We start from the raw sequence: 24114 nt of genomic DNA on the forward strand, positions 1-24114 counted from the left end.
TGCTCACTGACTTAGCATGGTTGTAGCCTCTTCTGTAATTTTAAACAACAACAACAACAAAAAAACTTGGAGAGAGCACTTTCTGACCTGTTACCATTACTATCTCTTTACAAATGGGATCTATTTGCCCAATACCATACAAAATGATCCATCTTTGCTACTCCTGTAATGTGCCACTGTGACCTAATTTCCCCCCAATAACAGAAATATAAATATTTCAAAATGCTCATACATACTCATTCAACCATGAATAAGTAATATAACCATTGGAGACAACTGAAGGGCACCACAAAAACGTGCTCTCTGCAAACAAGAAATCACTGAGCAATGGAAAGAGGAAAAAAAGTCATTGTAAAAAATAAAATTGTACATGTTTTCAATCAAATTCTAATTCAGAAAGGGTTTTTAAAAATAAAGTTATTATTTATTCATTTTACTTGCTGGAAACTTCAGAATTCAGTTGTATTTGAATACATCTGTCTGCAAGTAATTCATTGGTAAGGATAGAATGACTTTTGCAATTCTCCCTTCCCCCGCCCCCATTGACTTCTTGCTAGAACAGATCTGAATATATAGTTATTTTACATTTTTCCAATAGACGGGTCTATTTCCAGTTAATGGAGATTGAAAACCAATCCTTCTGTTCTTCCAAAGGATTTTCTCTAGGAAGGGAAGGAAACAAGTAACACCTACTATGAGCCAGGTACCATATATTCAAGCACTTTTACAAATATTATCTCATCTGATCTAGGAGCTGTCAGTGGTGCCCAGTGAGATCTAGAAAGTGTGCTGTGATATAAAGAGAGCCAGGTAAGAGTCAGGAGATAGGAACTTTAGGTCTGGGTGACCTTGGGCAAGTCACCAATTTCCAAGTTTAATCTAATTTCCTGAATTGTAAAATGGCAGGAATATGGAAATACCATCTGATAATGGACATGAAAAGTGCTTTGCAAGATTTACGGTGCCATACTAGCATGGTGGTGGTGACCTTTTGTTTACAGACTTGTTCTGATAAACCTAAATTTTTGTAAGAAGCTCATAGAGATTCATTGTCAGGGGTCTTGGATCTAGAAGACCTTTGAAAAAATTTTTTTAAATTTAATTGTCCTTTAATTCAGGAAGAGTGTTGACACCATAACCAGGAAAGATCCTTGGCTAGTCCTTAAACCTAAACCTCAAAAGCTAATTCATCATTTTTCTCCCATACAGAGACTATCAGGAGATGTCTGTCTATAAGGACTAGAGGATTATGGGAAGCTTCACCTAAGATTGAGAACATAGTGGGGGAGTGAGGAAGGGAAAGAGAAAGCAGAAACTTAGTTGGAATGAACCAAAATTCAAGTTCTTAGGGAGTCTTCTAGGTTGTCAACCAGTGTTTCCACACCCACACTTGCTATTCTGTTGGTAACAAAAGATTCTAGACTAGTTACTATGGCAACAGTTGCTTCACTAGGTGTCTGTGATATGCTAGAGATCAAAAAGATTTCATTACATTAAAAAAAGAGGGAGAAAAAAACCCCAGACTTAGCAGGTTGTACTGATGTGTTTGCTTTCTTCCTAATGTTTGGAACTTTTTTGGGGGGCGATGGTGGGGAGGAACAAGCAGATGCTATTATCACCAATATGCTTCTAGTTTCTAGCTGTTATATTTCTAAGCTTTCATTTTTAATTTCAGGCATTTCAATCCATGTCCTAATATTCTTTGAGAAGCCCATTTATCAAAATAAAAGGCAGGAAGAAAGAGGGGATAAGGGGACTTGGGGACTGTGATACAAAGGAGAGTATGCTTACTAGGTCATGTTTTTCAAAATTCTGTGCCACCATTTAGCTGAAAAGATATGCCCAACCAACAGCAATCACATTTTATTGGCCACCTCCCTTACTGTTGTCCTCCCTATAAATCCTAGCTGTTGTTGTGTGTCCTGTAGCAGGCAAAATGAAATATTTTCCTTTGCCTGGATTTTGTTTTTATTCCCACCTTCCTTAAATTCTAGTCTGTAGAAACAGTGGTCTCGGCATCCATGGTTCCCAGCTGGGGTAGCATTATGCAGTCAGATTCTGTAGCAGTACAACTGTACAGATCTGAGAATGCTCATTGTAGGGTCTCACATCTATGGCTGGAGGTCAGTTCCACTGCTCGTGACCAACAATAAACAATGATAGGCCCTGGAGAGAAGGTGGTAGGTAATATTCCTTCTCCCTCCCCCTCCCCCCCAAATCCCTTTATAATAAGTGTATCTTGTCTCCTTAACAATATAATCTTGGGTTATGAAGTTCAACCAACCCTACTGCATATAACATTGACCTTTCAAAGAGGTAAGAAGAGGTAACCATGAGCATAATTTACCCACTGCCACTCACCCAGTCACAATGCTGGACTGTGATCAAAGTAGAATCTTTAGTCAGAAACACAGTGTAGTGATACCCAAGGGCAAGGGGGAGCATTTGACCTGGCAGAAATAAATAACATCAGAAGCGGAGAACCTTCCTATATGAAAAAATAGCAAAGGCAAAACTCTATGGATTGAATGACAGGAATTTGGTGAGCTCACAGGAAATGGAGAGAGGCATTTGGGGAGAAGAGATGGGCAAGCTAAGTCTAGAGATCTCACTTACAATGTGGGACTTATCTGGGTCATCTGTGCTTTCCTGGGTCTTCTCAGCCCCTAGGAGCAAAGGGTCAAGTTATTATAGGAAGCTGTGCTGAGCAAGGCTATCCAAATCCTGTCATCAAATTCATAGTCTCTGTATAACTGGACTCAGGAATACATTGTATTGGTGTTTACAAAAGGGATACACCTGGGACCATGGGCTAGTCTAGTAAGGGAGTGTTGAATCATCCCATTCCAGCTGGGCTTGCCTGGGACCATTCTGACCACTTCTGCCCTTGCCAATCTCTTCCTCCTCTTCTTCACTGTCATCTGAGTCATCACTGGAACTGTCTTCTTCTACTTCTTCCTCTTCCTCCTCCTCTTCCTCACTCTCCTCGTCCACATGACCTGGTTCTTCATATTTCTAGATGTCAATATATGGAAAAGGCACATTGAGAAACCTTTCTTTAGGAGCCTGAATTCACAGTGCTCAATAAAACCAATTTTTTTTGTCTTTATTAAAGGTTCTCCTACTGCAACACTCATGAAAATGCTTATGTAAACGAGTTTTCTGGAACTCTTTGCTCTTAATGCTAAAGACTCATGCCTTGAGAAATGTTTATCATTAGTGCTAAATGGTTGGCAATTGGTGAAAGGACATAGGCCATATTCTATGTAAAACAGCAGGGAAATTCTATGGTTTTCTGGTATTGATTTGAGTCAATGGGATGTTGGTGAAGTGTTGTCCTTGAAACACTGGGGGAAGGAATTCTATGGCAGTCCTACAAAAGTCATCATAATCATTTAATGAATCAATCTAAGAAAAGTTCCATTAATATAGCCTTAATTGCTGCAAAGGCTTCTTATTTTTTAACATTTCAAGAGCATTTATTGTTTGCAAGGAATTATGCATTCTATAAAAGTTGCAACAAATATTGGGGTTGCAATGAAACCTATTTATTTTTTGGGTTTTTTTGGCCCAGACTTATGACTTCATCCTTGTTAGAGAACTGCAGGTATGGAAACTCCTTCCACTGGTTCAAATCATCAGTTGTGTAATTTATAGTCTTAATGGATTTGCTTGGGCCAATGAGAAGTTGTGATATAGTGGTGACATATCAGAGACGTAGAGCTGAGGGCTTCTAGACTGCAAGGTTAGTACTCTCATCACCATACCATGGTGCCTCTCTTTGTTATTTACCCCTCAGAAATGCTGAAACAAATAGTTGACAATTTTGTACCCTCTTTCCAGATGGAAATATATACTAAAATTCATTGGGAGGCTATGACATCATTTGATAATACATAATATTAGACAGAAATACTACTTTTGGACAGGCACATGCACAGTGCTTTCTATTTTATCTTATGTACCTAGGGAACAAGAATGGCAAAAGTTCAATCTTCATTGTTATACCCTCATTTCCATGCCTTTCCTCTTCATCTCAATCATTGCTTCCCCTGCTTCTAGTTCCAAACCTCCAATTCACCCCCATTTCTGGTCCCCAACTAGTTAGCTATCACCTTTGGCTTTGGCTAGTTTAAAAGTGGTGCTTGCTCCAAAATGTGTTTGTATTGATTCGTGTGTTCCTTCCATATGGGCTATCCTCTCTGTTTTCTAAATCTTGCCCATTCTTCAAGGTTCAACTCAAAGAAAATTTTAAGAAACCTTCCCTCATTTTTCTGGCCCAAAGTGACCTTTCTCTTCTCTAACTCCTCCTATATCACTTAATTTCCTACTGTATACTGTAATCTAGCATCTGATTTTGTAAGGTCTTGTATTCTCTAAAAGTTTTGCCTGTTTTACTCTCCCTTCCCCCCAGATTAAGTTTCTTGGGGATGGGAAGGGAGGAATGGGGCTGGCAGGACCATGCTTTCTTCTGCTTTTACGTTGGTTTATAGTTATACGAACCTGGACACATTATATCTGCTCAACATGAATGTTGACTGTTATACTGGATAGCTAGTTTAGTGTGGCTGACAGATAGGGGCTTGTCCCAATGTGTCCTTTCTCTTTTCTATTGCTCCACAACTCTCCCCTTTTATCATCCCTTTGCTGACTTCCTAGTTACCCGACCATCTACCCAGGCTCCTCTCAAGTGTAGGCCCATATATATTGTCTGAAGAGAGTTCTTTCTGTCTGGGTTGAATCTCTTAGGGTTCTATGTAATCATTAAAATGAAGGTAGCTGATACTGATACTAGCTAGTGGGCTTTTTCAAGAGGTGGTACAGCAATTTCTTCCATGAGCGGGCAACCAGCTTAACTCTAGGTGATGTGATTAGCATTTGCTTGGGTTCTAACTTTCCTTTTATATTTTTATATTGACAAGGTTTATCTCCTCTGGGTACGTTTGCTTTCATAAATCCAGAAAGGCATAGGAATTGATGATGTGTGACTACGGAGGCTTCACAATGAAGATGGGGATTTGGCGTAGGGTACATGTAGATGTGTATAAAATGCTCACCAAATTTAGAAACTCAGTGCTTGCTGGCCAAAGAGCATAGACTTTTTGAAAGGCTTTAGGTAGAACAAGGAATAAGAGGATCATAGATTTAGAGGGATAGATTTAAAGGAATCTTGGAGTTCATTTAGTCCAACTGCCTCATTTTATAGATGAAGAAACTGATGGTCAGAGAAGTTGAGTTGTTTAAGGTCATATGGGTAGTAAGTAACAGATTTTTCCCCCAACAACTCCCATCCTCCAAAAAATAAATCCCTTAGAGGGCTCCTTATATCATAGATCAGGGCTGTCCAAAATGCGGCCCTCTGGCTGCATGCGGCCAGTGTGATTTATGCCGCAGCCTACAAGCGTAGAAACTTACATAAATTCTTTAGTAAACGAAGCCAAGCTACCGCAGAGCTCTCACTAAAATGGCAAATCAAAATATATTGTCTGTTTTTTTCAGTAAAAATCTAAGGTTGGACAGCCCTGTCACAGGTGATGTATCAAACCTCCTGTTAGAATATACTCTATCCTTGATAGCTCCCAAGTCTTTGGAGCAAGGCTCAGTCATTCATATACTCAACAAGACTTTCCTGAACAACTACTATGTTCCCAGCTCTGTATGCAAAAGAAGAAAATAGGCCTCTAGCCCTCAAGAAGTCAATATTTTGTTTGGTAACAAGACTAATATAAATAAAACAAATAGTAAACAAGCCAATGTATAAGATGATTTGTAATTAATTGGGCACTAAAGCCTCTAGTTCAAATTAGAAGTGCCAGCAGAATTCAAGGAGGACCCAGGGCTTGCACTGGCCCTTGGATAGGCGGGGTTTTGAAAGACTGAGAAGAAAGGGGAAGGGGATTCCAGGAGGGACTTTCCAGTTAAGGGATATGGTTTACCTCCATGGGATTGACAGTGATAGTAAGTGCAGAGTCATCCCAATCCATTTCACTTTCTTTGGTTGATTCACTCTCCTGTATGCAGTGCTGGTGTGCCGCTCGGATTCGGTACGCACCCATGGCTACAACAAACACCAGCATTCCAACACAGACGATTATGACCACTGTGGCAATGCTGGGAATGACTGAAAGGGGGAAAAGAGACACAAATGAATTGTGGACAGGGTTCTAGTAAGTTCTTGGTTACCTGGCATTGTAGGCATTTCTCAATGATAGCTGCTATGCATAATTATATAATGTTTGTATCATCTTTTATAATTTACAAAGTGATTTTTATCACATATATTATTTAATTCTCTCTATGAATTACACAGGTTAGGTCAGAGTGTCATAGGTTTTAGAGCTAGAAGGAACTTCAGAGATCCAACTAGGCCAACTCTTATTTTCTATGTGAAGAAACTGATGCACGCCCAGAGAGATGAGGCAAAATACCCAGAGTCACCCAGGTACTAAATACCAAAGTCAGCATTCAAACTCTTGTCCTAGGGTTCTAAATCTAGTACTTTTCCCATTATGCCAATATTCCCATGTTTTTAGATGAGGCACAGAGAAATGCTACTTGCTCAGTACCTCACAGCAAGTTGATCTAGGCCTTTATCTTGGATTCTCTGACTGGGATAGCTGCCTTCTGCATTACTATGTTTCTTCATTTTCTTATCCATGTTCAGGGGCAAACTTCCTAAAATTCTATTCCTTCCTAAGTCAGCATAATTATATGAAGTGTACATACCCAGTAAAATGTCGACTGCTTGAGGGCAGGGACTGTTAAATTTTTGTCTTTGCACACTATAGGGCCCAAGCACATAGACGCTTAATAAATGCTCTTCTATGATGAAGATGATGATGGTGGTGATGATGATGTTCATAGGCTTTAGAGCCAGACGGGCCTTGGAGATCATTTAGTCCAATTCCCTCATTTTGCAAAGGAGGAAATTGAGGCCCAAAGATGGAGAATTATTTATTCAAGATAATACAGGTGGTAGTAGCAGAAAGTGGATTCAAATCCAGATCTTTTCTGATTTTTGATACAGTGTTTGTTTTTTTTTTCCACTCATGACACTGTGATTATATTTTGTATTTATCCAGACATGAGAGCTATTAGCAGTTTTAAAGCTCACATTTATAAAGTACTTTTCAGGTTCTATAATGTCATCCACCCAGCAACTGATAGGGGAGGAAATATTTTTAAATTAGTGATGAAACTGAGGCTCAGAGGTGTGACTGCTTAATTAAGGTCACATAGCTATTAAGATGAGGTGGAGGGGCAGCTGGGTGGTGCAGTGAGTAGAGTACCAGCCCTGGAGTCAGGAAGACCTGTGTTCAAATCCGGCCTCAGACATTTGACACACTTACTAGCTGTGTGACCTTGGGCAAGTCACTTAACCCCAATTGCCCTGCCTTCTCCCTTAAAAAAAATAAAATAAGAAATTAAAAAAAATGAGGTGGAGACTTTTGACCCAGATCTTCTAATTGCAAGTGTAGTACTAGGGAGAAACTGAGGTATGGAGACTTTATTAAGCTTCTTGAAGTCACACATTGAAAGTAGAGTTAGTGGCAGAATAGAGATGAAAACTCCATTCTTTTGACCTCAATCACCAGGATCTTCTACTATTCTATGATGCTGACACAATTTATCATTTGAAATATAATGTGATTAATACATAACACAATATATAATAAGAGTGGCTTTTTGGCATAGTAGAGAAGCTGGCTTTGGAGTCATGATGATCTGAGATAGATATAGATATATACGCATGCACATATGTGTTTATATATAATGCATACATATACACACATATGTATGTATGTGTGTATATATACGTATACACACACACACGTATATGTTTATATCACTTTGGATATTTCCTAATTGTGTGTCTCTGAGTAAGGTCACTTAAGCTTTATGTATCTCACAACCTTGGAATTCCTAAGTCAGTGGAGGATTGACATCTTTATTGGCAAAGAGGCTTCTTGTCCTGGGAACTGCCTAAACTGACACCATTATAATGTTTTCAAGTTTGCTGATTGCTTTAGATTTGTTGTTTTAATTTGATCCTCATCACATTGCTATAAGTAGGTGTTATTCTTGTTTGCATTTTACAGGTGAGGAAACTGGAGCAGACTGAGGTTAAGAACTTGCCTAGAGTCACATAGCCTGTATGAAGTAGGATTTGAATTTGGGCTTTCCTGATTCAATGCAGAGTCTGTGAATTTATTACTGTTTAATACATCCTGACCACCTATGTAGCACCTCCTCCCTGTCGTCTGCATTTGGGCAAACATTTCAATTCTATCTGATCCATTTCTGAGGATAAGGGTTACACCTCTGAAATAAACACATTTTTAAAGAAAGCCAATTTATGTCTTTGGCTTTGGGTGGCTGCTTATATTCTAGGCAGGTCTTGTCAAAAGCTTTCCAGGACCCTTCTGTTTCTTTGGCAGTGGTCTTTTCCCTTAACAAGGCGGTAACTTGTGAGGCCCTGGGAAGTTAAATGATTTTATGGGGATTACACAGATAGTTACTAACAAAGCCAGGACACATGGAGGCATTTGACATTAAACAAAGCCATTGAAAAAGCTGGCTCTTCTAACTTCCTTTTTAACTCATTCACTTGCTTTCCTGAAGGGTGACCCTGGGAACTAGGAGTGATAGTAGGTTTGCCTGAGGGGAGGAGAAGATATCCTTGCTGGGGAGGCAGGGATGTCAAGATGAGGTGTACAGGTCCCAGAAGTCTTACCTGAATTACGCATGCTACTTATTTCAGGCTCTGAATGATGGATGGACTGGAGGAACTGAGGCTGCACAACCATGTCGTTGACGTGCTCTGTATCTGGGTTGATCTCATGCAGAACATTCACCTGGAAATATAAAGAAACAAGCTGGTTGTGCCTGTACCTTTAGCTAATGTGCTGGCCAGCTGCTGTGGTCTCCTTTACATGCAGATCTTCTTGGGACCAGGCAGTTCACGAAGGTGAAAAAAATTAAATTTTATTTGATATCTGTTGTTTTTATATCACTTTATTTTTGAATACAGGCCTCTCCTCTTCCCTAACAAAGAATAAAAGAGAAAGGGGGACAAAACAGTTCAGGAAAACTAACCAGCACGTCAACTGGAATATACGCAATTTTCCAAGACCACAATCCCTCAGCTCTGCAAATAAGAGGGAGGGAGGTATATTTTATCATCTCCTCTTTGGGGATGAGTATGGTCATTCTAATTACATAGCAATTAGTATTTTTGTTGTGTTCTTTCCTTATGTACTATTAGATTATTTTTTCCTTGTTCTACTTGTTTCTCTGCATCAGTTCATATAAGTCTGTCCATGCTTCTTTTATTTCTCTGTGTTTATTATTCCTTGTGGGGCAGGAATATTCCATTAGATTCATTTATCACAATTTATTTACCCCACTTGATAGGTATCTACTTTAGTTTTAGTTTATTGCTATTACAAAATGTTTTGCTGTTAACATTTTTTGTGTATTTGGGACCATTCTATTTTGTCTTTGATCTCTTTGGGGTATATGCCTAGTAGTGAGATTTGAATCTTTTTTTTTTAATTCTTTTTTCTTTTTTTTTGCAGGGAGGAAGGCAGGGCAATTAGGGTTAAGTGACTTGCCCAAGGTCACACAGCTGGTAAGTGTGTCAAGTGTCTGAGGCCAAATTTGAACTCAGGTCCTCCTGACTCCAGGACTGGTGCTCTACTCACTGCGCCACCTAGCTGCCATCTTAATCAGTACTTGTCAGAATGGAACTTGGAAACTTAGAAATGAAGTGGTTGCCCATTGACCACTTATGTGGTATGACTAAACAAAATCCATTATGTGAATGAAATGGAATATTATTGTGTTGTAAGAATCAATGATTGTGAGGAACTGAGAGAAATGTGGGAAGACCTGAATAAACAGATGCTGAGTGAGGTAAGTATTTAGAGTAGGCAGCCAGGAGAACAATATAGGTAATGACAAAGATAATGCAAACAGAAGCTATATGTATAGGTAATTGAAGTTTGATTAAGTATGATGGATGATCTTGGGCAAGGAAAACTAACTGATGATGAAATAAACTTATCTCAGTAGAGAGTTAGGGGACTATGTGAAATGTGACATAAGCTGTCCGATGTGGTTGCTGTTTATGTTGGTTTGACTTAAAATTTTTCTTATTAGGAAAGTAGAGTAAGGGAAGATGACTAGCATAAAAATAAAAGGGTTTGATTTTTTAAAAAGAAATTTTGGGGGTGGTGGTAGAATTAAAGGGGCGAACAGGATCATGATGAGGCAGAGCACAAGGCAAATGAACAGAGAACAAAGTGAGCTCCTGGGTCTCAAGTTATGCCCTAGTTCCTGTCATTGGGCTACTATGGCTACTATCAGTTTAACGCTCCTTTGATGTCAATACCTTGACATCCTCCTTTTTTTGGAGCATCCCCTAACGGTGGGCATTCTGGTTTGCTACATCTACGAAGGAGAAAGAGTATTTTCTCCTCCCTCCTGTTTCTCTTCACATTTCTCTTTTCACCACCCATGCAGATTTGTGTTTGTCCTGAATTTAGTGAAGGAGTATTAACTCTTAAGTGCTTTTGTGGTTCTGAGAGCAATTGTCACTCCAGTTTGTGAAAGTAATAGGCAAGTGACCAAGGAAAGAAGCTGGAGGGTCCATTTAGATCTCATGTCTCTTCTGTCTTTAACTAGATCTAACCTTTTTTTTTTTTTTGCAATTGAGTGAATAAGAACTTTAGAACTGTCCTTCAAGGTCATTTTTGCATCTCCTTTGTCTTTATCTCAGATTATTTTTCTTAAGGGGCCACAAAGAAGGAGAGAGGGGTAGCAGTTTCCTTTCAGGCTTATGTTAGGATCCCACTAGAGCCATGAATGTGTTTGTAAAATGAAACAATAGCAAGACTCACCTCTAAGTTAAATTCATTACTAGTATAACGTCCGTTGAGCTCGGAGCACTTGATCTGGAACTTTCGCTCATCCAGGCTGGCTGGGTGCCAGTTGCGATAGCGGACTTGGCGAAGGACCTGCTCATAGCTGGTCATTGTGCCCACACCTAGGTCAGGAAAGCCATATACTAGTCATTCTCAGGAGGGTGCCCTAAAGCCAACTTGTGGCCTATGCATTCAGTTCTCTGTATCTGCCAGGAGAGGGAATTCTGCTGGTGGAAGGGGTGAGGGGAGGAATATACATCAAATTAAGTTTAACTATTGAAATAAATTATTTCTTGAAAAGAGTTGGGTTCCAAAAACCCAACCAAATTGACCCATGACCTTTTATATATGGTGGGGATTCTAGGTAGGGTGGATTGGCTTACTGGTATTAATAATTCCTATAGTAAAAGAGTTTATAGGTGAAAGAAAATTCCTTACATCTAGGTTATCTAGATCATTGGTTCCCTCTTTTTTTGGTTCCACAAACCCCTTTCAATAAAAAAGTGTTGTGAATACCTAGGGTAATTTAATATACTATTCACAATATTATTTTTTTCTCCTTTCCCAAACTTCTTAAAAGTATTTTTATCCAATTTTCAACGTTCATTTTTGAAAGGTTTTGAGTTCCAAATTTTTCTCTTTTCCTCCCCCCAGTTCCCTCTCCTCTCCCCCAAAATGGCAAGCAATCTGATACAGCTCATACCTATGCAATCATGTAAAACATTTCCACATTAGCTTTGTACTCACAATATTCTTTTAGATTTATTCATTAAGTGCTTGCAGTAACTATAATGATAACAAATTTATAATGCTTTAAACATGCATATCCTTATTGTCAGAGAAGAAAAATGTATTTGTAACAGAATTAGGCAATTATTTACTGACTTAAGGAATTTTAGCATGAACCCCTTGGAATTGGAGGCGCAGGATCATAGTTACTGTTCTACCACTTACTGGGAGTTTGGGAACCACTAAATGGGAACCATTGATCTGGGTGATTCCCCTTGATATGAGAGGCCCAGGCTGGTCATTAAGACCTGGTGACCAAAACCATGAGTCAGAAATCAAGTACCCCCTCTGCTAATTGAGCCATGGCAGGGTGATGTGACAGCCTTGGTGGTCTTCTCTTTGATCTCTGACTAATCTATTTCATGAAGCTTATAATACTCAAGTCATGGCCCCTCCTTGCAGGAAAGCCATTGGCAACAAAGGGGTGGGGGAAACTTCCCCCTTACCACAGACAGAATAATTCCCTTACCATAGATAGAATAGCCTGATGTGGAGTTGGTGGCATCCAGATGTCTTTCCCGCAGCTCACCATAGTCTAGCTCTAGGCACTCCTGTCCAGGTTCAAGTTCTTCTCCCATCACCAAAATGTCACAGAAGTCCAGGTTGTGGAGCATTTCCTCTAAGAGCACATGCTTTGGGGCTATGGGAGGGGGGAAAAAGCAGATGCCTAAGGGTCAGCTGCGGAGCATGAGTGTGTAATATTGGAAAGAGTACTAGAGTTGGAGGCCCAGGATTATTAGAATTTTTGTTTTACTGCTTACTAGTCATCCCTCTATCTCTCTGAACTTTGGTTTACTTACCTACAAAATGGGGGTAATAATATTTGGATTGTCTATATCATAAAAGTCAACTGGAAATTATTAAGAGCCTATCATATGCCAGGCACTGTGCTAAGTGCTAGGGGTTACAAAGAGAAAGGGGAAAAAAAACCAACAACCAAAAATCCAACAACAAACAACCCTCTCCATTCTCCTCCTCACTTCTCCTCCCCCTCATCCCCCCAAAGTCCCCACTCACAAGGACCTCAAAGTCTAATGGGTGTAAACAGTGGGTGCAAATGTTAGAAACAAGATATACATGGGATAAATTGGGGGGACAATCTTGGAGGGAAAGCACTAAATTTAGAGACTTTTTTTGCAAAAGATGGGACTTTAGCTGAGACTAGAAGGAAGCCAGAAAGCATTGGTGGGGTGGGGGCAGGTTTCCAAGTAAGGAGACAAACAAGGAGAGAGGAAATGGAGTGTTACATACAAGGAAAAGCTGGGAAGCCAGCATCACTAGACTGCAGAGTACATGGAGGGCAGTAAGGAGTAAGAAGACTGGAAAGGTAAAAAGGGGCTAGGTGATGAAGGACTGTAAAAATCAGATGATTTTGTATTTGATCCTGAGAAAAGTAGGGAGCCATTGGAGTTTATACAATAGGGAGGTGACCTAGTCAGGCCTGTGCTTTAGGAAGATCCATTTGACAGATGAATGGAGGATGGATTGGAGTGGGGGAAGACATGGCAGGAAGACCTATCAGCAAGTTATTACAGTAGTTGGGGCCTGAGAAGAGAAGGGGTCCATTACAAGAGATATTAGGAAGGTAGAAACAGTAAGACTTGACAATGGTAAATCTTGAAAGTGCTACATAAATGTGACCTATCATTGTCATCATTGTTAGCCCCTGACACCATCACTGTGCTCCTCCTTTGTACATAGAGATGCTACTATCGTAGATCAGGGTTTCTTAACCTTTTTTGTATCAGACTCCTCTGGCAGTCTGAAGCGTATGGACTCTTCAGAGTAATTTTTTAAATGCATAAAATACATAGGGTTATAAAGAAAATCAATTATATTGAAATATAAGTAACAAAATGTGTTTTTAAAAGGTTCATATACCCCAGGTTACGAACTCTTATTATGATAGAATAGGAACTCTAGTCACGGAACCTTCTAGGATTCAGTTTCTCCCTCTGTAAAGGGGAAGGGTGAACCAAATTGCCTCTGAGGTCCCCGCCATCGCTAGATCTATGATCTCATGATACTAATTCCCTTCTCCCCCCAACCCACAAACCTCTGCTCTGGTCCAAATCCCAAACCCCAAACATTAGCATGACTGCTTTGTATTGATATATTGCCTCTTGAAAGTCCCCAGTAAACTGCAACTATGTTACTTAGGAGGAGAAATACATTAATACCAACATATTAGCATGGAAAACTGGGAGCAGAATTGTATGGAACCCTGTCCTGGCTTTAGGGTGTAATGTTATCATAGCTCTCCACAACTCTTCTCTTCTGCCTGCTCCCTGGCTTATTTTATGACTCAATTTTTCAAGAAAATGGTTGAATAGTTTTAAGAACCTATTAAACCTTGAAAAATGCCAGCCAGAGGGCAGTAGTTCTGGGGAAACACACACACACACACACACACACACACACGCACGCACGCACGCACGCACACACACTTCACCCCTTATCAAAGGCATTCAAGAACATATACGGAAGTATGAGCAACAAACATAATTGAAAATTGATCTTGAGAACCACTCTGCAAAGGGTTTTTATGGCTCTTCTTTCTTTCTAATGAAGGTCCAGGGAAGAGAAGGACAGCAGTTGGAGAGTGGGGACAAGGGAAAGCTCCTCAGTCTTGCACCGATTGGAGAGCCATAGGTTGAAAACATGAACCTACCTTCCTGTAGTAACTTTGATTTTCCCAGAGCCCATAAAGACTTCCTCAGAATAGTTCTCTGCAGTCTAGTCTTGGGAGCCTTGAGTGGCCAAGTCAGCATGTACTGAGCTGGTGGCTCCGGGTAATGGACCAAGGAAGACTGGCTTAATCAGTTCTTTTCCCAGTTTTGGTGATGGTGGTGGGTATTAGTTCTTTAAAATCCCTCTTGAATCTTGGCACGCACCTTTCTCATCCCTCCTCTACGCGCCCCTCCTCCCCCCAGGACATTTCAGTTTTATCTAATCTATTTATGGGGCCATGAGGATTGTACTTGTGGGAAGGCAATTTGAGTCTTTACCTCTAGATGAAATAATAAGGATGATGAATATAGTAACAGCAGCTAGCATTTATGCAGCACTTTTAAGGTTTGCAAAGGGGCTTATGTGGGTTAACTCATCTGATTCTCACAACAGCCTCTAAAAAGTAGAATTATTCTCTCCATCTTATAGATGAAGAAAATGAGGCCGGGTGACTTGCTCAGGCTCATGTAGCTAAGTAAGTGTCTGAGGCAGCATTTGAACTTGGTCTTCCTGACTCCAGGTCTAATACTTTGATCCATGGTGCCACCTGGCTGAGAAATTAACAATGAGATAGTTATAATCTCTCAGGGTAGGAAGGGACTTGATTGATTGTTTTGTCCAGCCTCCTTATTTTATTGATGAGAAAACTGAGGCCCATTGAAGACTCATCCAAGGCTTTATGGAGGAGTAAATTAAGCATGAGTAAAACCACGGCTAGGATCCATGTTTCTGACTAATAGGCTATCACTGACTTTGCCTTACTAACTCATGAAAGGTAGGGACAAACCCACTTGTCATTATTAATGTCTTACAATACAGGTGGGATGGCATTGAGGAAAGAGCACTGGCTTTGAAGTTCAAGGACCAGAGTTCAAATCCTGACTCTGTCACTTACTACCTCGTGATCTTTAGGCAGTCCTTTACCTTCCAAGGCCTCAGTTTCCTCATCTGTAAATTGAGAAGTTTGAATGAGTCTCGTCTAGCTCTAAAATCTTTCTACAAAGGTCCCATTTTTTTAAACTAACCAATTAAGTGACTTATTGGATCTGTAAACAATAGGACAATTCTGGAAATCACTAATTGCCCCTTCCTGCTGTGCCCATTAGCTGGTGCTAGAGCTTTAGGCTGACGTGTAAACCACATCTAGAGGGTATCTGTTATAGCTTCCAAAAGCTGAGGTCAAAGACTGTTTCTTGTTCTGGCTGACATTAACCACAAATGACCACAAGAGAGAAGAAAAGATCATACGGCATAATGCACATCGGCATATAACTCTGAAAAGGCACAATCTGAGACAGGTAACACAATTTATTTTTATGAGCTACAGAGTGTGCAAGGAGGGCTCGGGTTGCAATATTCTTCAGCCTTCGGGTAGCTGGGGTAGTTTAAGGCAACTGGTAATTAGGATTATTATAGAAGCAACCCTTCAGGGAATCCAGTCCACCCAAGCCTGCAGATCATTAGCAACCACTTTCCTGAAGGATGTATAGAGACTTGAAAGTTATTCTCCTTGAGAAACATAGTTGAGGACAGTTCTCAAATTAATGTTTTTTTTCTGCTATAAACTTGCACCACTGTAGAGGAAGGAAAAAAAGAAGAATTTTTCCTACAGGCATATACTTCAGCCTTCGGTGTTGCTAATATTGGTCCCTAGCTGAATAATTCAAAATACTTTATTCAGCTTTCACTGAACAACCCTACTGATAATGAAACTGGTGAAAATACGAACACTGAAAATTTCCCAATAGGTTGGAGTAATCCTGCTGAGTGAGACCTTCATTTTACTATATACATGTTAAAAAAATGTTTACACCTTGAAATACAGCCTCAGATGCTGTCTGGAAGGTAACAAAAACACTCCAAACTAACCTTGGTCTTCTTCCTTTGAGTCTCCTGGTGGCTCTGCTTTGGCAAGGGTGCTCACAATCTTGACATCAGGAAAGAGAGTCACCCCTCTAGCATTTTCAAACTGGGCAGCTGGCCTCACAAGGTGGTCTGTTCCACTAATGGTGATCCTAGGCTCTATGGCTTGCAGCACCATCACATAGGCATCTACATCTGGAACACTAATGCAGACATCTTCTCCAAAACATCTGGAAAAAACACAGGGCTCCTTCAGTGAATGGTATGGTTGGCAATTTACCAATTCAATCCAATTTGACAACATTTTTTAAGATTCCACTTACTATAAGCAGGACTATCAGCATTGGAGATAGGCAGATGAAAAATAACACAATTTCTGCCTTTGGGGGAGTACCTAACATCTAATAAGGTGATAAGATATGATCAAATACAGTTGAAATCTGTATTGATTAAGTGCCTACTATGTGCCAGGAACTATTCCAAAAACTTTAAAAATATTCTCTCATTTGGTCTTCATGACAACCTTGGAATGTAAGTGCCACTTACCAACTCTAGTCTCAGTGCTCCATCCACTGCACCACCTAGCTGTCTTAAGCATAATGCCTGTCACAAAGTAAGTGTTGTATTAAGGAGATATAGGAAGGTGGAGAGAGGCCCAGAACTTTACCCTGAAGGATATATATTTACTAAGCACCTACTTTGGGCCCTACCCAGTGTTAAGTGATGTGGATATTTCAAAAAACTTACCAGTCATGCTTTGTGCTCACCGGGGCTTCCTCTCTAGCTGAAGGGACAAGATATATACCATTCTACCCAACAAGACAGTCTATACACCCAATTTCTAACTTGGTAGGTTCAAAGGTCAGAAGTTAAGATAGCGTGCAGCCTAGGGACATGTCATAGATAAAGATCACTCATCTGGCAGTTTTCAACTTTTAAAAACATACCTGAGTGCTAGGAAGGAAGCAAAAATCATAAAAATAGCCAAAGCAAATATACTCTTTACTCAGAGTGGAACCCCTTTGACCTTCACTTAATTCAATTGAGCAACTATGTATTGAACCTAATATTCTAGATGCTGTGGGAAATACAAGGATGAATACTTTACATTTCTCTAGGATTTTAAAGTTGACCAAATATCTCCCTCACAACAACCCTGTGAAAGAAATAGTACAAGTCCTATTAGGACTACACAGGGAATGAATGTCAGAGCTGAGACTAGAACCCAGGTCTCTGTACTCAAGAAGCTTACAATCTAGTAAGTTAAGTAGTATAGAAACAGTATTGAGGGAGGAATAATAATATCTGGCATTGATATGGCACTTGAAAGTTTGCAAGATTATATTATCTAAGTTTCATAAAAAAGACATTTCTAGTCTAAACGCATATACTGTGGCCCAGGCACAGTGCAAAGTTCTGAGGATACAAAGAAAAAAAGTCCCTGATTCAGTCTAATGTTGTCTTAATGACAGCTATATGTAACTACAGTTATATTATCCCCTTTTTGTAGGAAGGAGAACTGCAGATACTTCAAATGACTTGTCCACAGTCACTAGGTCAGTAAGTGTCACATGTGAACCCAGGTGTTCTTGACCCAGATTCAGTAATGGCTCATGCTATAAGGCTATGGGGTGCTGCTAACCAGCTAGCTAAAACGAGGAGCAATTTGGATTCTCATTCTGGATGCATGTATGCCCACTCCCAGCTAACATTGATCCTTTTGTGGTCCCAGGTACACCTCACTACCTGTTGCTGACCTAACCACTCCCAGTGACTAGTGGGCTAGTATATGGATCATAATTGCAGGGATCAGAGAAAGTTTCATCGCAACTATGGCGATTGAGTTGGTCTATCAAGGATAAGTAAAGTTTAGAAAGGCATAGAAGTGAGGAGAGTACTTCAAACAGGGAGTGGCACAGCATAGTCAAAGGCATGACATTGGGAATGCACACGGCTTCTTTGGGAAATGGTGAATAAATAGTTCAGCTTGACCAGAACGTAGGGTAAGAAGAATAGGAAAAATAGGTCAGAACCATATTATGGAGGGCTTTGAATGCCAGACTAAAGAGTTTGAGCTTATTTAGTAGGGAAGATTCATAAGGAGGGTAGTTGCATAACGAATGATGAACTTTAGGAAGATTCCTCTGGCACCATGTTCAGAACGGACTAGAGATGAGAGATGAGAAGTGAGATCAGTTAGAAAGCTATTGTTATGAAAGCCTTACTCCGGGAAAGTAGGAAAGGAAAGGTGAGGACAAATGACAACTATTTTGGAAGTAAAATCAGCAGAATTTAGCAACTGACTAGATGTAAAGAGAGGAAGGGAACTGAAAGAGGATTCCCTGTTTTCTAGCTTTGGTTAATTAGGGAAGTCAGAGAAAAACTGATTTGGGGGTGACAAGGTAGAATTAATTCAGCTCTGGACATATTTGAGATGCTGGCAGGATAACCAGATGATAATTATCTAATTATCTCCAAGTTGGTTGTGAGTCTAGAGCCTGAATGATAAACTTGGGAATATTCCACTAGTGGGCAGTATATAGTTGAAGCTACAGAAGTGGTTGCCAGTGACCAGAATATTGTTAGAATAGAATGTTGTAGACAAACTGTTGTGTAGGTGGGAGATTTATTAGGTAGGAGGAGGAGGCTTAAACCAACAAAGAAAACATGAAGAGTGGTCAGAGAGATAGGAGGAAAAACTAGAAGCTTCTTTAATATCCCAGAAGCTAAGGGAAAAAAGTAATTTTATAAGAGAGGATGAGAAACATTTTAGAGAAGGTAAGGAGGATGAGACCTGAGAAAACAGACACACACACTTATACATATATATATCTACACATACACACATATATATATACATACATACATACATATACACACACATATATCTATATCTATATCTATATGAGACTTGGTAATTATGAGGTCATTGGTGACCTGCAAAAAAAACAATTTCAGGTAAGTGGAAAACCAGATTGCCAGGTGTTAAGGAATGAATGGGAAGTGAAGAAGTGGAGGCATATGAGTGTAGACAATCTTTTTGAGAAGACTCAGTGAAAACAGAAATATTGTATGGTAGCTCAAAAAAGGAAATGGGGTCTGGTGGAGAATTATTTATATTTTAGAGTAGAGGAAGTCTGAACTGTAAGGAGAGATTAAAGATGCCTAAGAGCAAATGACCGATAAAGACAGGTCCAAGAGGAAGTAGGAGGGAATGGGATCAAGGCCCAAGTGGAAAGGTGATTCTGGAAAGGAGGGGCAATCCTTCCTCTCTGAGACGGGAGGAGAGTAAGAGAGGATGGGTGAAAATATAAACATTTTGAGGTGGAGTGGAGCAAAGTTGAGAGAGCTCATGTTTCATTTTGCTCAGCAAAGTAGGCAGTGGACATGGCTTTTGAGAGTGAGTGGAAGTGGATGTAGAGTTGAAATTATTGAGGAAAGTGGTAACAGTTTGAAGTGTCCATTTCAGGGCATTTGCTGAGTAAATAAGAGATGACTAAAAGGGTCGTCGAACAGTAGTAAAGGTCCAACTAAAGTGAGCATGAATTTGTAGTGCTTTCGCAACACTTTTGAGCGATTCTTGGCAGTCTAGGGATGGTAGTGGAAAGAGCCTGTTGTTCCCTTTCTCCAAGGTTGGAAATTGGAAGGGCAGGTCACAAGCATGGTGGATGGCAGTGGCCTAGCAAAAGCGTCAGTGAAATGACTGTCTAGGCTGGATGAGGAGACCTGTGAAGCAACAAGGATCTTGAGGCAGTGGGAGAAAGGGTAGAACAGGGACAAAGAGCAGGGCAACGAGGAGTGAAGCGATGGGAGGCAGAGGATAAGAAGCTGGACACACTTCCTGTATGGACTTGGGCTTAACCTTTCTGAGGTTCAATTTCCTTATCTTATCTGTAAAATGAGAGTCTTGAACCAGATGGCCTCTATGGTCCCTTACAGCCCTGCCGTTTAAATGTTATGGGATGGGAATTTCAGAATCTTGAGAGCTTCAAGGGAATTGTGAATAGAATCCAAGGCATGGCTTATACTTTTGGAATAGAGATATAAATCACTGGTGTTAGGAAGGTCCAAGAACTGTGAAGCCATGCTGTTGAAACACTTGTCAAGATGAATAGTGTGCCTTATATAGAGTTCTAATAAAATTATTTTTAATAGTTTCAGGATAGCAAATTAGAAAGAGAAATGAAGATGGGAAGGACAACCTCCAAGCTGAGAAAGGGAGGAAAGAGAAATTTAAATTGACACAATTAGTAAAGCATTTGTTATTCTGAGGGCATTCAGTGTAGAGACAAACACTCTTCAGAAGCTCCTGAAAATATTGTATTTATATTTAGCACAGTGAAATAAAGGATGAGCATAAGGACTCCCATGAGTCATCAATAAGAATGTGATTTTTAGTATTTTCTATTAAAGGAGGCAGGGTTTAGCCTTTGATTATTTGGAAACTTCTGTTTCCTTGGTGTAATATAAATGGATGTTAATGCAATGGGAAGATCTTTCTCGCCTATTAACAACCTGCTTTGAACCTGAGTCACATGAGCCTGGGTCACAAGGGTTATGATGCCCTCTGGCAGAAGGGTATATATACTCTAAGGTTAGCATTTTGCTTTGGGGCTCACTCACTGGAAGAGCGTTCATGTGATTTAGCCAGATGAGACTCTGGGTAGCCATTAAGAAGTCCCTCCTTCCTCTTTGTAAAACCCAGATGTTGGTGCATCTCTCTCTGGTAACTATGTATGCATTGCTTTTGGTCAGACAATTGGAAGCCCTGTCTGTTGGTCTTTACTGTTTGTATTTGGTCTGTTTATATAATTTCTGCTTATAATTTCCATTTGTATTTTCTCTGGAGTTTAGGGTGCTGACTTTTCCCCTAAACTAAGGGAATGATATATATGTTTGATTAAAATAAGATTGTTGACACCTTTAAAGTTGCTTTCCTTTAGAAAAGCAGATCAAAGAACCTGTGCTAGCAGCCCTCCTGTGTGCTGGTGTTATTGGTCTTATACCCCCACAGCAGCTGCAAGTAGCATTGTTGTTACACTTAGCCAAAATATTGATATCTGGGCCTTAGTTCTAGCTTTGACGTTCTATGACTCTGTGGGGCTTCTCATTCCCAATGGTGTTGGCATTATTATATTTATAATCCTCTTTACACTGATATACTTAAATCACCTGAATCTCTCCATGGTTGCCTCTGGGTAATTCAAATGCCACCGTCTCCTTCCCCATTGCCATTTCTTTTTACTTTGATTAACCTGCAGTGTGGGCAGTTTTTCCTCTGATGTATATCAAAATCTTTCTAAGACCTCATTCTGTGCCTTAGTACTCTCTATGTCTTCTCTCTACCCCAACTCCACCAGAAATTCATGCCCATCTAAATATCTTTTCACCTGAAATGCCCCCATTTTATGGGATATTTCTTTTATTCTCAGCAGGCTGAGTTTCTGTGGTGCAGAATCCCATTTTGATAGATAGGGGCTCACAGATACTCCCTCTACAAGGGCTGAACTTTGATGACTATTTGTGGAGGGCTGCTCTAAGCTACTGAGTTCAAAGGAAAATTTATTACTAAAGCTATCAGAAGTGATTTACAGAGAACAGCCTGCCAGTAGAAACAGAAATATTCTTATATGATCAACATGCAACTCTTAAACATTTAATTAATGTTAAACTGAGTAATCAATGGCATGGTTAATTTAGTAGAAGGTAATTGTTATGAGCATTATTATTAGGTATGCAAATTGTTATCTAATAGGCTGGATAGAGCCGTCTTGCTAAATGAGACCCCAGAGCTAAACCATCCTTATTCACTGTGTGTTTTATTTCCCTTCAAGGATATCACAAGAGTGTTGTTTCTAGGTAGTACTGGTAGTTTATGAGGTTTAGAAATGTGCTCCTTTGTCTAACAATACACTGAGCCTGACTCTCCCCTGGCCAAGGGTAAGGACATACTCTGTTGTTCCTCAGCTGCTTCTCATATTCTCAGGTGAACTGAAACTGACAGCTACCAGGGTGAGCAGCTTGTCAAAAAGTTGTACTTCGGGTGGCTGAAAGTGTAAGCTTCTGAGGGGTTAGGGAATCACCATTCTGCTACTTCGAGAATGCCAGGGGAAAGTGGGACTACACAAAATCTACTGACTAATGTACCTTGATAGAAGAATATGTGCCTATGGGGGAAGCCTAATTCTCTCCTCACTCCTTATCTTGTAAATATTCAGAAGGCTCCCCTTTATTTCGAGAGAAAATCCTATCATAAGGATTGCTTGTTACTATAGTGGAAGGAGTGCTGGATTTGGAAGGGGATCTGAGTTAATATACCTCCTCTGCTACTTATCACTGGTGTGACCTTGGATAAGTCACTTAACCACTCCATACCTCAGTTTCCTATTCTGTAAAATGGGGCTGTTGTATTAGATGATTTCTATTATTTTCCCTTCCATTATAAATCCGTGATCCTCTGGAGAGGCTACATGAACCTAGCCTCTGAGTTTTTACTTAGAAGGAACTTAGTTGGAAGCCCTGTTGCACTGTCCACAATTCTCTTCAAAAAATAGGGTTTAGGACCCCTATAGGCATCTGAAGACAGAGGCCATTAATGCATGAAGTAAGAAGTACTTCCCTTCCTCTTCTAGCTGGGGCTCATCCACAACATTATATTTCACTGTTAGAACACAGGGTTGGCCTTTGGCAAAATCATGACCACTAAATCTTCCCTCTGTAGCCTCCCACATCTCACTCCATTCCTGGTGTGTCTACTTCCCCTTTTCAGGTTCTTATCTTTGGGTCCATTTTCAAGTAGCCTCTTAGCTACCTGTCATAGCTAGAAAAGCATCTTATGGACCAATAAGCTAATTCTCTGTTGCATGTGCATAAATAATAGTTTTGCTTTTTATCTAATTCACACAATTAAAAAACCAATTCAACAAACATTTAGTACCTGCTGTGGGCAAACCACTTTGCTAGGTACTAGGGATGCAGAGATGAAGAAGGACAGTCCCTTCCTTCAAGTAGTTAATCACGTAATTGGGAGGTATATAGGATATATAAAGAAATAAGCATGGCATAAGGTACATTGTGACAGGGGCAAAGAAGAAATCAATACAAAATTGATTTAGTAAAATTTTAGGAAGGAAGAGATCACTTTTAGCTGGGGGAAGAGGGGTCAGGGACAGTTTTATGTGGCATCTGCACTGTACCTTCAATAATGACAAAGAATTTAATAGGTACAGATGAGGAGAGAGCACATAGACGGCCTGTGTGAATAAACAAAGGGTGGTAGAATGGGGGGAAAATGGTCTGGGAAATATGTAAGTAACCTAGTCAGTCTAGAACAGACCTGCACAACTTGTAAACTTCTTCTGGCCACAGATAGAGTAGACTAGAGACAGACTGATGATGGTTGGTTGCCATGGGTCATGTGGCAAACAGTGGAGACCCTACATTTTTCACTGGTCACTGGAAATCCTTTGGTGGGCTGCTTGCAGACATTTGTTGTGCAGGCCTGGTCTAGAATATAGCGTATGCTAAGTGATATAATATGCAACAGGCTGGAATGGTAGGCTGAAACATCCTAGAAGGCTTTCAAAATTAGGCTAAAGAATTTGTGATTTATCCTAGAGGGGATGGGGAATCATAGGAAACTTTTGAGCAGGAGAATAATACAGCTAGTTTTAGTTGGGCAATGCTATTATTTCTTTCTTTCCTTCTTCCTCTTCCTCCTCCCCCCTTCTCTCCCTCTGTCCACATAGGGAGTTATATTCTAATATGTAGGTGCTCTGTCCAAAGAAATATAAATTTGATTGCTTAT

At 40.1% G+C, this 24114-nt stretch overlaps 1 protein-coding gene across 1 annotated transcript in view; it reads right to left on the reverse strand.

The window, feature by feature from the left end:
- Nucleotides 1–1949: 1949 nt before the first annotated feature.
- CLSTN2 (calsyntenin 2) overlaps nucleotides 1950–24114 on the reverse strand; it is a 216698-nt gene continuing 194533 nt past the window's right edge. Inside the window, exons 11-16 of the mRNA XM_036744084.1 lie at nucleotides 16314–16537; nucleotides 12184–12354; nucleotides 10902–11047; nucleotides 8735–8855; nucleotides 5937–6121; nucleotides 1950–3015 (exon numbers count right to left, since the gene is read on the reverse strand). Of these exons, the coding sequence (XP_036599979.1) occupies nucleotides 2818–3015; nucleotides 5937–6121; nucleotides 8735–8855; nucleotides 10902–11047; nucleotides 12184–12354; nucleotides 16314–16537 (1045 nt within the window). The 3' untranslated portion in view covers nucleotides 1950–2817. The remainder of the gene's footprint in view (nucleotides 3016–5936; nucleotides 6122–8734; nucleotides 8856–10901; nucleotides 11048–12183; nucleotides 12355–16313; nucleotides 16538–24114) is intronic.

Source organism: Trichosurus vulpecula, chromosome 2 (genome assembly GCF_011100635.1).
Source record: "Trichosurus vulpecula isolate mTriVul1 chromosome 2, mTriVul1.pri, whole genome shotgun sequence".
NCBI classification, from domain to species: Eukaryota; Metazoa; Chordata; class Mammalia; order Diprotodontia; family Phalangeridae; genus Trichosurus; species Trichosurus vulpecula.